The sequence below is a fragment of the Bufo gargarizans genome, chromosome 3 (assembly GCF_014858855.1).
Source record: "Bufo gargarizans isolate SCDJY-AF-19 chromosome 3, ASM1485885v1, whole genome shotgun sequence".
NCBI classification, from domain to species: domain Eukaryota; kingdom Metazoa; phylum Chordata; class Amphibia; order Anura; family Bufonidae; genus Bufo; species Bufo gargarizans.
In genome coordinates, this window is record NC_058082.1 from 167,393,450 (window position 1) to 167,407,239 (window position 13,790).

The 13,790-nt window shown below is 44.5% G+C and overlaps 1 protein-coding gene across 1 annotated transcript in view; it reads left to right on the forward strand.

Moving 5' to 3' along the window:
- Positions 1-11,048: 11,048 nt before the first annotated feature.
- The window catches only part of ESD (esterase D), a 42,012-nt gene continuing 39,270 nt past the window's right edge, over positions 11,049-13,790 (forward strand). The window contains exons 1-3 of the mRNA XM_044288010.1: positions 11,049-11,149; positions 13,096-13,130; positions 13,218-13,288. Coding sequence (XP_044143945.1) covers positions 13,221-13,288 — 68 coding nt within the window. The 5' untranslated portion in view covers positions 11,049-11,149; positions 13,096-13,130; positions 13,218-13,220. The remainder of the gene's footprint in view (positions 11,150-13,095; positions 13,131-13,217; positions 13,289-13,790) is intronic.

The following is a 13,790-nucleotide window of genomic DNA, read 5'->3' on the forward strand; positions in this document are numbered from 1 at the left end:
CATGCCCCGAATACTGCACTTGGAAAATTGATTCTGGTATTGCTTGAAATGCATGGAAAATGTTTAAAGTCATGACATACTAAATGTGTCCAGTAAAACCATTAATTAATTCCTCACAGTTTTCAAGATCTCTGCTTGCTATCATGGGCAAGTGATGGAGACACAAAGACAGGACTTATTACATTGATATTTAGTATTTAATGACAGCAAGTAGAGAACTTGAAAAAGATCTATAGATCTATCTAGTGTTGATCACGAATATTCAAATAGCGAATATTAATCGCGAATATCGGCACTTTGAGAATTCACCAATATTTAGAATATAGAGATATATATTCGTAATTTTGAATATTCTAGATTTTTTTTTAATCAGTAACCTCCCTTCTTGCTTGTGGGCCAATGAGAAGGCTGCAATGTCTTTGTCTGAGCTTAGCAACATCCCTAGCAACCAATAGGAAAGTTGCCTACCCCTTACTATATAAGAACCTCCCCAGCAGCCCTTGTATGCAGTATTTTGCAGATCTGAGAGAGACAGCAGTGTTATTGCTGTGCTCTCTGCTTTCCTATGTCATTACATTAGATAGATAGCTTTTATATATATATATATATATATATATATATATATATTTGTTGGGTCATGGCTACGGCCAAGAGATATCCGAAGAACCCTAGGGAGAAAACAACAAGAACAACCTAACCCAGCTAGGCATGTCTTAGCTGACCTGACTAAATGGCTTGTTGTGTACCCTAAGCCATGATCGTGGGTAGGCCTATAAGTGGGCATACCCTGTGGAAATGAGAAGATACTGGAGGGAGGGTGGGGCACCTGAAAACACACGCCTGTGAGTGAGGATGTGGCTCGTATATGAAGAGCCTCCGCCCCTCCAAAAAATGCAGGCTGACTAATCAGCCTTACCAACATATATATATATACACTCACCTAAAGAATTATTAGGAACACCTGTTCTATTTCTCATTAATGCGATTATCTAGTCAACCAATCACATGGCAGTTGCTTCAATGCATGTAGGGTTGTGGTCCTGGTCAAGACAATCTCCTGAACTCCAAACTGAATGTCAGAATGGGAAAGAAAGGTGGGCTACAACAGCAGAAGACCCCACCGGGTACCACTGATCTCCACTACAAATAGGAAAAAGAGGTTACAATTTGCACGAGCTCACCAAAATTGGACTGTTGAAGACTAGAAAAATGTTGCCTGGTCTGATAAGTCTCGATTTCTGTTGAGACATTCAAATGGTAGAGTCTGAATTTGGCGTAAACAGAATGAGAACATGTATCCATCATGCCTTGTTACCACTGTGCAGGCTGGTGGTGGTGGTGTAATGGTGTGGGGGATGTTTTCTGGGCACACTTTAGGCCCCTTAGTGCCAATTGGCCATCGTTTAAATGCCACGGGCTACCTGAGCATTGTTTCTGACCATGTCCATCCCTTCAGGACCACCATGTACCCATCCTCTGATGGCTACTTCCAGCAGGATAATGCACCATGTCACAAAGCTCGAATCATTTCAAATTGGTTTCTTGAACATGACAATGAGTTCACTGTACTAAAATGGCCCCCACGGTCACCAGATCTCAACCCAATAGAGCATCTTTGGGATGTGGTGGAACGGGAGCTTCGTGCCCTGGATGTGCATCCCTCAAATCTCCATCAACTGCAAGATGCTATCCTATCAATATGGGCCAACATTTCTAAAGAATGCTATCAGCACCTTGTTGAATCAATGCCACGTAGAATTAAGGCAGTTCTGAAGGCAAAAGGGGGTCCAACACCGTATTAGTATGGTGTTCCTAATAATTCTTTAGGTGAGTGTATAATACAGATAGTTAGTGGAAGATAGTCAGTGTAGGTTAGTGATATAGTGTAGCTGATGTAGGTTCTACGGTCCATACATACATGCTACATACATACATACATAGTGCTGTAATGTCACAAGTTCACAACAGTACTTAGTGCACCAATCACTAATAAGTAGTTAGACCTGTTAAAATGTAAAGTTGCACGTATTGCGCCAAAATATTCGCATCATTAGTTCCAATTTTGCAATTGCGAATATATTGGAGCACTCTATCTGCATATAAAGCTATTGTAATGTTCTGCCGTGCCAACCATTTTCTCCAGTCTCAGAAAACTTCTAGTAGTTTGAAAAATATAGCTATAGTGACCCATTCCTAACCCAAACTGAGCTGGCTGTTAAAATGTAGCCAACTTCTCCCGCAACTTTACATAAATTAATAGTACAAGTGATCACAAGAAACTTTGTAATATGGCTTATCAGTGAGAAATGTCTACTTCTCATGTTATCTACTGTTTGCCTGTTCACCACCACCACTTCTGCTAATTGCTGTTCACTTTGAAATATGCTTGAAAACCATCCAGGATGAGACCAGCTCTGCTGAAGGATCAATATAAGTCTATGGGGGGGGGGGGGGGGGGGGGGTGAGCAGCAGCAGAAGTGAGACAGAGAAGACAGATACAGACAAAGAGCTGAACAGGAAGTTTATATCTCAGCACAAAACCTTTATTCACAAACATACAGGTCAGTACTTCTCTGTAATGTCCTCCATAATCCTGGAGATGTTTCTGAATGAGTAAGAGAAGATTAGGAAGCAGACTCTCCTCTACTTCCTGTGTGCAGTAGAAGGGAGATAGTCTTCTCCCACCATGTCTGGAAGAACTATAAACTAGGTATTCAATATGCACTGATGAAAACTACTAAAAATGCCAGATAAAGTTATATTATGTCCAAAAAGAGCATTGTTCCTTATGTACACACACTGTACTATTGAATAATGCAGAGCTTGTTGAAAGATTAGTTATGCTTTAAAGTGTACCTGTACTTTTAACAAGTACAGGTTTGATATGTCATAGTGACATATCAAAGGTTTTGATCGGTGAGTGTCCAAGTGCTAAGATCCCCACCAGTCGCTAAAATGAGGAGAAAGAAGTGCTCGCACAGAGTGCTGTCTCTCTTTGCTGTAGAAGACAGGCTCATGAACTCTTTATTGAGCATGTTTTCAGCAGCGAGGAGAGATAGAGCTCTTCTTTATCCTTGTTTTAGTGATTGGTGGGGGTGTAAAGCAAGGTTTTTAAATTGTTCTTCCCCTTTAATTCTTTGTAATTAAAATAGTTAGAGATGTCTGATACCTGACGCATATCTGCAGTATGAAATACCTGTACATGTGTACTAATCTTTAGGTGGGGCTAGAAGGGGCAAGGCAAATAGAAAACACTTATGGGGTTACAAACAGATATATGTCACTTTTGTGGTGTATATCTAGCGCAGAATCTGTTGCACACCATGTTGCAGCAGAATCTGCAATCCCCACTCACACCGGCTCTAAAAAATGGTGTGTGGTGTGTGAAGGGATGGGTCTGTAGGCCATCTCATTCATCATACGCCTGGGGCTTATTAAGATCAGCGTCTAAAATGCTGATCTTAATAAATGTACTTCATAGTTTTAGAACAGAGAGCTCAGCAGTGAAGACATCAACAGGGTAAGATGTCTTGCTACCATCACCTCTCTTTGTATCATATGGATGTCGGCCAAGTGCCATGTAGGGCACTGGTCGATGGAGCTGGCCCATTTGTTGACTTAATCCTTGTCTTTGTATATATAATCTTTTATGATAGTTTAGTAAACTCTCTTTTTGCACCTAAGTCGTGGTAAAGAGGACCTCTCATAAACGTTTGCTTGCTAAAATCACTATCTCACTGTCACGGTGGGGAGTGGGGGATACCCCCCACCGTGCGGTGTCAAAGGGTAAAAGGGATCAGCCTGGCCAAAAGGAGTAATAAGGGAGCAGGTCACTTCCTACAGCGTCTCTAATCCTCTCCCTGACTCCTCAACGTATGAGCAGACACACCACAAACCACACAGGAACCCAGGACACCCATAGCTGCAATAAACAAGAGACAGGGAAAATTCTAGCAAACATGCTGGACACCAAACACCACCAGACATGTAACACTAAACTAGACATACCAACACCCTGAACATAACCCACTCCATACAAATAGGGACAGGAAGGGAAGGAGACACCGGGATGACATTGATGACCACAAGGGTGGCCCTCACTGGACAGACGGAACACCCTGGACTGGAGCAGAGCTCCAGCACCAACGACAGCTGACGTACAACTGACTCCAGCCAGGGAGCCACAGGGGATAAAACCCTAGTGACCACACCCAGTCAGGGAGTTAACCCTTACAGCTCCAGACAGAGGGAGGCTACAACTTAAAGGGGAAGTGCACACACAAGCATACCAAACACATAACCATCGGCAACAGCATGCGTGGCAACCATGTCACGGCAATCACCCAGAAGGCCGAGACACTGCCACCGCGTGCTCTCACAGCAACACGTTGCAGCGGGCAACCGCAAGTGTGGCAACAGTGTCACAGTATACACCATAGGCCGTGACACTCACGCAGTAGCCCAAGATTAGGAGATGTCCTAATCTCCGTTGCGGCACTGTGCCCCCGTTCAGTTTTGGTGTCCTGTATGCTAATTAATAGAATTGTACAGGGGGGACGAGATAGCAGCTTTTCTCAAGGGGCGTCTCCTTATCCCTGGCTGTGACACTCTCCGCTGCGATTGCATAGCTCACAGCCAGGGAGAAGGAGATGCCCCCTGAGAAAAGCTGCAGTCTCCTCTGCCCTGTTTCGATGCTATTAATTAACATACACGGCGATAAAACCAAATGTGGGGCACAGCGCCGCAACAGGGGAGAGGATCAGTATAAAAAAGAGTGCGATCACATCTCCTAATCTTGGGCTACTGTGTGAGATAATGATTTTAGCAAGTTAAAACTGATGGAAGGCCCTCTTTAAGTCTATTTTTTCCCGAACTTCTCTTCCCACCATAATACAGGGGGTGCTTGGACACCACCGATCAAAACCTTTGATGTGTCACTATGAGATATTAGAAGTCTGCTAAAGAGATACAATCCCTTGTTATTTAGAGGTTCAGTTTCTCTTCAAGTGACTGACAGTCCATATAATAGGGGTCCATGTGGGGAACGTATATTGTCCAAATGCCTTTACAGAGCATATGAACAATAGTTGCCGTTATGAGATTACATCTTAAAGGGGTTGTCTCACTTCAGCAAATGGTATTTATCATCTAGAGAAAGTTAATACAAGGCACTTACTAATGTATTGTGATTGTCCATATTGCCTGCTTTGCTGGCTTGATGCATTTTGCATCGCATTATACACTGCTCATTTCCCAGGGATATAGAAGCCAGTGCTTTTTCCTATAGTGAGCAAGCACGGCCACCACTGCTGGGTTGCAGAGTGGTTGTAATCATGGAAATGAGCAGTGTATAATGTAATATATTAGAAAAATGAATCAAGACAGCAAAGGAAGCAATATGGATAATAACAATACATTAGTAAGTGCCTTGTGTTGACTTTGTCTACATGATAAATTTCATTTGCTTAAGTGAGACAACTCCTTTAAATATGAACTTGATTCTTCAGCTGCTATTGATAGGATATGCTATAAGATCAGTGAATATCCAACCACTGAGACCTCTTCTGATTTAAGGAATGATGCCGCCTGGTCTCCTCTTCCCACTGAAGTGTACAGGAAATATGGAAAATGCCCCAGTGTTCATGAATCCTGCCAAATATAAGGGGTATGCATTTGCTCTAAGGCAGGGATGTCCAACCTGCGGCCCTCAAGCTGTTGCAAAACTACAACTCCCAGCATGCCTGGACAGCCTGCACCTATAAGCTTACAGCAGGGCATGATGGGAGTTGTAGTTTTACAACAGCTGGAGGGCCGCAGGTTGAGCATCCCTGCTCTAAGGCGAAGGGTTGGGAAGAAAAATGTGCATTCCTAACTCTAATCAACATAACTGTGGGTGTATGTACAGTACAAAAATAACCATTTACCGTATAATAAACATAATCATCAATGCAAACACCAACCGCTCCTGATTGTGTTTGATTGCAAGCACTTTTGCAATCTTTAGCTAGAAATACAGGAACAAGCTATTTTACAGCACAATCATACCGCACGTCTGTACTTCTCCATCATCTTGGAATAGACTAATACTTGGAGGCTTCTCATTTCTGACCTCATTAAATACAAGAAAACCTGAGCTATTTACATACTGTAAAAACATCAAGTGACAAGACTATAATGCTGTATTTTTCTGACTATAAGAAGCCACAGTGCTTCTTATAGTCCAAACGCTAATGACTGCTTACACTATGGAAGTGGTCATCAGCTTGCAGGAGGGGTAAGGGAAGCGCTGGCTCTGCTAACCCTCCTTGGTCTTCTTACAGACCCCGCTCTGCACTGTGTCCTGATGGCATACAGTGTCAGGACATAACACACATAGGCGAGCACTATGACTAGACGCTGTGCGACATCCGGTCATCCGGTGGGCCGGAAGAAGACCAGGGAGCGATGTCTGGTGCAAGCGAAGAAAGTTCATTTATCTATTTTTAATGTCTGATCTGAGACTGAAGGGGGACTGATCTGAAGCTGATGGGGGACTGATCTGAGACTTATGGGGGTCTAATCTGAGCCTGCTGGGGGTCTGATCTGAGGCTGATGGGGGACTAATCTGAGGCTGATGGGGGGGTCTAATCTGAGATTTATGGGGGTCTAATCTGAGCCTGCTGGGGGTCTGATCTGAGGCTGATGAAGCTTGAGGATCTGATCTGAGGCTGATGAAGCTTGAGGATCTGATCTGAGGCTGATGAAGCTTGAGGATCTGATCTGAGGTCTGGTGGAGCTTGAGGATCTGATCTGAGGCTGATGAAGCTTGAGGATCTGATCTGAGGCTGATGAAGCTTGAGGATCTGATCTGAGGTCTGGTGGAGCTTGGGGGTCTGATGGAGCTTGGGGTCTGATGAGGATGGGTGGGTCTGATCTGAGGTCTGATATTTTTTTTCTTATTCTCCTCCTCTAAATCCTAGGTGTGTCCTATAGTCTGGTGCGTCTTATAGTCCCAAAAATACGACAATGTAAAGTAAATATGATTTTGCTTAAATTGTTGCTGTTGCGTAGAACATAAAAAACTTTAATTTTTAGAGCTTTTTATGGCCGTTTATCGATAATGACAAGGAACAGCAGGGCGCTCGTTGGGATGTTTTATAACACATTATATAACACGCTGCTTTGTTTCAGAAAAATAGGTGACAATGAAGTTGGCCAGGTATGAGAGGTTTTGTCATTACCTTTGTGAAAAAGATAGAATGAGCAAATCGAAGCGGAAGTTAAAGGATGTTTGTGTGGCAGTTCAGTTAGACGTTTGTGGCTTTCTTACGGTTTCAAGATGACTTTTACAGCAAGGACACTTTCCAGTAAGGAGCTGAGTATTGCTAAGCATGAGCTGAGCATGGATAAATCATTGCCTCAAATACAGGTTGTCAAGTAACATGGACATATGTCCAGGCAGAGGAAATCTAGCACGCTGGTTATCAAGGCGCCACTTGTCTCACTTCAGTAAACGGCATGCATCATGTGGAGAAAGTTAAAGGGAGTCTGTCATCAGCATTTCACCTTTGTAACCCTTCCCATAGCTTTCTAGCATCCTTACAGTTAATAAAAACGTTACCTTTATGATCAATCCTGGACTTATAAAACCAGCAAAAAACATCTTTATAGCATATGCAAATGAGGGCTCGCAAGTGCCCAGGGGCAGCGTTACCCTCGTAGGTGCCCTGCTAGCTCAGCCTTTTCTTTGCTTCCCCCCGCCCGCCCATCCTTTCCCTCTGACCGCCTATCTACTAACTTCTTGTTTCGCCGAGATCCCGCGCCTGCGCACTCAGTCCGTCGGCCGGCGCATGTGCACTGCGATGCCCATTCCTTGTACGGCATCACAGTAACTATTGCGCATGCGCCGACTAACGGCATGAAAACACAACAATGGAGGCGGTCCATCGGCGCATGCGCATTAATTACTGTGATACCGTACAAGGAATGGGCATCGCAGTGCGCATGCGCAGGCGCGGGATCTCGGCTAAACAAGAAGTTAGTAGATGGGCGGTCAGAGGGAAGGAAGGGGCGGGGGAAAGCGAAGAAAAGGCTGAGCTAGCAGGGCACCTACGAGGGTAACGCTGCCCCTGGGCACTTGCGAGCCCTCATTTGCATATGCTATAAAGATGTTTTTTGCTGGTTTTATAAGTCCAGGATTGATCATAAAGGTAACGTTTTTATTAACTGTAAGGATGCTAGAAAGCTATGGGAAGGGTTACAAAGGTGAAATGCTGATGACAGACTCCCTTTAATACAAGTCACTTACTAATGTATTGTGATTGTCCATATTGCCTCCTTTGCTGGCTGGATTCATTTTTCCATCACATTATACACTGCTCGTATCCAGGGTTTGTGAACACGCTGCAACCCAGTAGCAGTGGCCGTGCTTGCACTATAGGAGCGTTGGCCTCTCTTGTGGCCGAGACCAGGGGAGCGCACATAGGCTGGTGCTTTTTGCTATATTGTGCAAGCACGACCACTCTAGCGGGATTACAGGGTGGTCATAACCATGGAAATAAGCAGTGTATAATGCGATGGAAAAATGAATCCAGCCAGCAAAGGAGGCAATATGGACAATCCCAATACATTAGTAATTGCCTTATATTTACTTTTTCTACATGATAAATGCCATTTGCTGAAGTGAGACAGCCCCTTTAACCTCTTCTACCCCAGACCATTTTTCACCCTCCTGACAAGGCAATTTTTTGCAAATCTGACCTGTGTCACTTTATAAGGTAATCATTATGGAAAGCTTTTACTTATCCAAGCCATTCTGTGACCGTTTTCTGGTTACATATTGTACTTGATGACAATGGTGAATATGAGTCAATATATTTCTCCTTTATTTTTGTAAAAATCCGAATTTACCAAGAATTTGGACAAATTAGCAATTTTCAGAACTTCAATTTCTCTGCTTTTAAGAGAGATAGTGATACCCCATAAAACATTTATTACTTTACATTTCCCATACATCTACTTTATGTTGGCATCATTTTGTAAATGTCTTTTTTTTTTTTTTTTTTTTGCATGTTAGATGGATTACAATTTTTGATGCAATTAAAAGTTTTAAGAACATTTCCAAAACCCACTTTTTAAAAGACCAATTCAGTTATGAAGTCACTTTGTCTGGCTTACATCACAGAAACCACCCAAAAATGACCCAGCTCTGATTCTACATTTTAGAAACTACACCCCTCAAGTTACTGGGGGCACTATATAGGGGTATTTTATACTGGCAAATTTTGCGGGCACTATGGGGACATTAGCTTAACTGGGGGCATTACAAGGGGGTATTTTTTGTCACATTATAAGGAGAATTATTTCTACTGGGGGGCATTATGGTGGGCTTTATTACTCCCCCATGGTATGACCCCCTAGTAGCAGCACCGGCCTCTCCCTGCTCCGCTATTCCTCTGCCCCTTCTCCAAATCCTTATTATGAAATCTTTCTCATTAGGATAAAACACAACATCAGCTCCGCCGAGCCCCCGGCCAAAGTGTTGAAGTGGTGTCCGAGATCCCCAAGGGCCAAGCCAAGTAACTGTAAGTTGTCATATGGAATATGTTTATGTTATACACATATAGCCTACACTGTGACCCACAATATACAGTTTCTTCTGTAAAAGTCATCAAGTGTCATGGGGATGGGGGGGCCTTATGGCTTGTATCTTTAGCTATGGCTGAAGTTATAGTAGTTATTCTCCACCATTCTTAATAGGGGGCTTTATTGCAACATACAACTCTCTTTTAAATTAAATGCTTAGAAAGGGGTGGAATTTTTATCTTGCCTAAGGCGGCAAAAATCCTTGCCCTGGTAACATGTACAGCTGTTTCATACACAGACTCTGCTCTGATTCCATGTTACATGTACAGCTCTGTTCCATGTTACATGTACAGCTCTGATTCCATGTTACATGTACAGATATGATTCCATGTTACATGTACAGCTGTTTCATACACACACTGCTATGATTCCATGTTACATGTACAGCTCTGTTCCATGCTACATGTACAGCTCTGATTCCATGTTACATGTACAGCTCTGATTCCATGTTACATGTACAGCTCTGATCCATGTTACATGTACAGCTCTGATTCCATGTTACATGTACAGCTGTTTCATACACAGACTCTGCTCTGATTCCATGTTACATGTACAGCTCTGTTCCATGTTACATGTACAGCTCTGATTCCATGTTACATGTACAGCTGTTTCATACACACACTGCTATGATTCCATGTTACATGTACAGCTCTGTTCCATGTTACATGTACAGCTCTGATTCCATGTTACATGTACAGCTCTGATTCCATGTTACATGTACAGCTCTGTTCCATGTTACATGTACAGCTGTTTCATACACAGACTCTGCTCTGATTCCATGTTACATGTACAGTACAGCTGTTTCATACACACACTGCTATGATTCCATGTTACATGTACAGCTCTGTTCCATGTTACATGTACAGCTCTGATTCCATGTTACATGTACAGCTCTGATTCCATGTTACATGTACAGCTCTGTTCCATGTTACATGTACAGCTCTGATTCCATGTTACATGTACAGCTCTGTTCCATGTTACATGTACAGCTCTGTTCCATGTTACATGTACAGCTCTGTTCCATGTTACATGTACAGCTCTGATTCCATGTTACATGTACAGCTCTGATTCCATGTTACATGTACAGCTCTGTTCCATGTTACATGTACAGCTCTGATCCATGTTACATGTACAGCTCTGTTCCATGTTCCATGTACAGCTCTGTTCCATGTTACATGTACAGCTCTGATTCCATGTTACATGTACAGCTCTGTTCCATGTTACATGTACAGCTCTGATTCCATGTTACATGTACAGCTCTGATCCATGTTACATGTACAGCTCTGATTCCATGTTACATGTACAGCTGTTTCATACACAGACTCTGCTCTGACTCCATGTTACATGTACAGTACAGCTGTTTCATACACAGACTCTGCTCTGAACATAAAACTTACACCAACACTTGACAAAGTGCAGTCCAGCTGACTCCTCCCACCCATGTGACTGATCACGTGGTCTCGACCTCATCACAGGTCCTTTCTCTTTTCAGGACTGTCGTACTCTGGGAACTTGTGTGCTGCAGGTGGGTAAAGACGCAGCTTACGCAGGTGGCCGCATATCTCACCTGTGTAATGTGATAAGACGCTGAGGTAGCGGCACTACGGGTCCTGGGCCCAGTGTGTATCCTGCTATCTGTGCCCAGTGTGTTGGGGGGAGTGTCACGTGTCCGCCTGGACGGTGAGTGTCCCGCTCTAATATGTGTGGGCACCCAGATATATTACCTGCCCCCCTCCACAGGGCAGAGCAGTGACATGGAGGCGCCCCCTGGCTGAGCTCACAGCTGTCACCTCTCCTGACAGTCTTTTGTCGCCTGTATTTTTCTTGTGCCCTCCCTCCCATCTTCCAACTAGAAATGTAGGAATAATTTGACAGCTAGATGTTACCAGTTGGGGCGGAGGGTGTCCTTGCACAAACTGTCCAGTCAGTGCCAAATGTGGGGACACCCCTATTGCAAAGGGGAATGCTATATATCTAGTAGTGTAATTGGAAATTTGCAGGAGGAATAATGAAGGAATGGCACAATGTAGGTCCAGTTTAATACCCCTTCTAGCATAATGAATGCAGCTTTTTCCCTGGCGTACAAATGGTAGAAATGGTGACATTGTCATGTGCGTTCCGTGTGACTGCTGCACCTCTCGGACCCATTGTGACCGTGGCAGGATTTCAGTGCCAGACAGTAGATCTGCGGTCTGGCTGATCTCACAATGATTCTTTCACTGAAGTGTTAAAGGGTTGGCCTCATACACACGACCGTTGTGTGTTTAGCTGTCCGCAAATTGCGGATCCGCAAAACACGGATGGCGTCCGTGTGTGCATTCTGCAATTTGCGGAACGCCATGGACAGCCTTTAATATAACTGCCTATTCTTGTCTGCAAAGCGCGGACAAGAATAGGGCAGGTTATATATTTTTTGGGGACCACGGAACAGAGCAACTGATGCGGACAGCACACGGAGTGCTGTCCGGATCTTTTGTGGCCCCATTGAGGTGAATCGGTCGCATCCAAGCCGCAAAAACTGCATCTCGGATGCGGACCAAATCAACGGTCGTGTGCATGAGGCCTTTTCTGAGAATGTTTAACTGATGACCTATCCTCAGTATCTGATTGGTGGGGGTCCGACACCTGGGACCTCCGCTAATGAGCTGTTTAAGAAGACAGCAGGGCACCTGTGAGCGCCGCGGTCTTCTCTCTGCTTTCCCTAGGCCAATGACGACATGTTCATCGATCACGTGGCCCAAGAGCACTTCAGTGCCATAGAAGTGAATGGGTGTGAGCTGCAATACCAAGCACAGCCACCCTACAATGTACGGCGCTGCGCTGTGCTGACAGGAGTGCCGGTGCCTTCTCAAACAACTGATCGATCCCAGGTGTCGGACCCCCTCCGTCAGATATTGATGACCTATCCTCTGGATAAAATCTCGGCAAACTCTTTTAATTCTCATTGCAAACGTCAAACCCCATTACAACAGTGCATAAAATACACCCTTACAGGAGTTGTTCATCCCTGGGGACCTCTCATGCAGGCTGCCCAGCTTGCCTGGACCTGTGAAGGGAACTTACCTGATGCCCGCCGCTGGGTTCCGGCTTCTTGGCGTCTCACAGGAATCCCCTTATGAACAGCCAGTTTGATGCAGGTCACATGGCTGCTGCAGCGGTAATGTGTCTCCCGTGCGCCATGTCACTGGGTCATGTGATGCATGGACGACACCAGTCCAGTGGCCACATGACCCACGTCAAAGCGAATGTTTAAACAAGGAGATCTGAGAGCGAACCCAGAGGCAGGGATCAGGTAAGTAGGATTCTCTCCACAGGTCAGAGGCACGCTGGGGGTCTGCCCGACAGGTCCCCGGGGATGGACAGTCTCTATAGAAAAAAAAATACATGGCATTGTGGAAAACGGCCCATTGCCCGGGTCTGCATGGACTGCCTGTGCTGATGACTTACATGATCCCTGTATCTGTTTTGCAGCGGAGAATACATCATCTCCTCATACAATATTCCAGGTAGGTGCTCCTTTCTAATAGACTTTCTGAGACGATTGACCCTCGGTTTAGAAGGTGACTGTGTATCACGGTTTTTGTGTTCCACAGAATATGGCATTAAAGCAGATTTCCAGCAACAAGTGCTTTGAAGGGTTCCAGAAAGTGTTTGAGCATGACAGGTAAGTAGGCAGTGGGGAGGTAGCGTTGCCCATAGGGTGAAGTCACACATGCAGTTTTAGTGACAGTTCATCCAACACATGTAATAATCTTTTTTCAACTCATCTGCTCGGAGGACTGTATTAAATTTTTGTGGGAGAGCAGCAGCTCGCAAGAGACGAGCAGGCACCGGCATCTCTCAGGATGCATAGCAGTTAGCTTTTGTTAACCTCTTCCTCCCCTGCATACAAAATAGTCCTCACATATAGCCCCACATATGACTTGGGGCTCATTCAGACAGCCGTGTTTTGCGGTTCACAAATTGCACAACGTACAGGGCCAGCATTATATAGAATGCCTTTTCTTGTCCACGATTGCGGACAAGAATAGGACATGCTCTATCCTTTCCGCGGAGCCACGAAATGGAGCAACAGATGCGGAGAGCACACGGTGTGCTGTCTGCATTTTTTGCGGTCCCATTGAAATTAAATGGTCTGAACCCGGTCCGCAAAATTGCGGAACGGA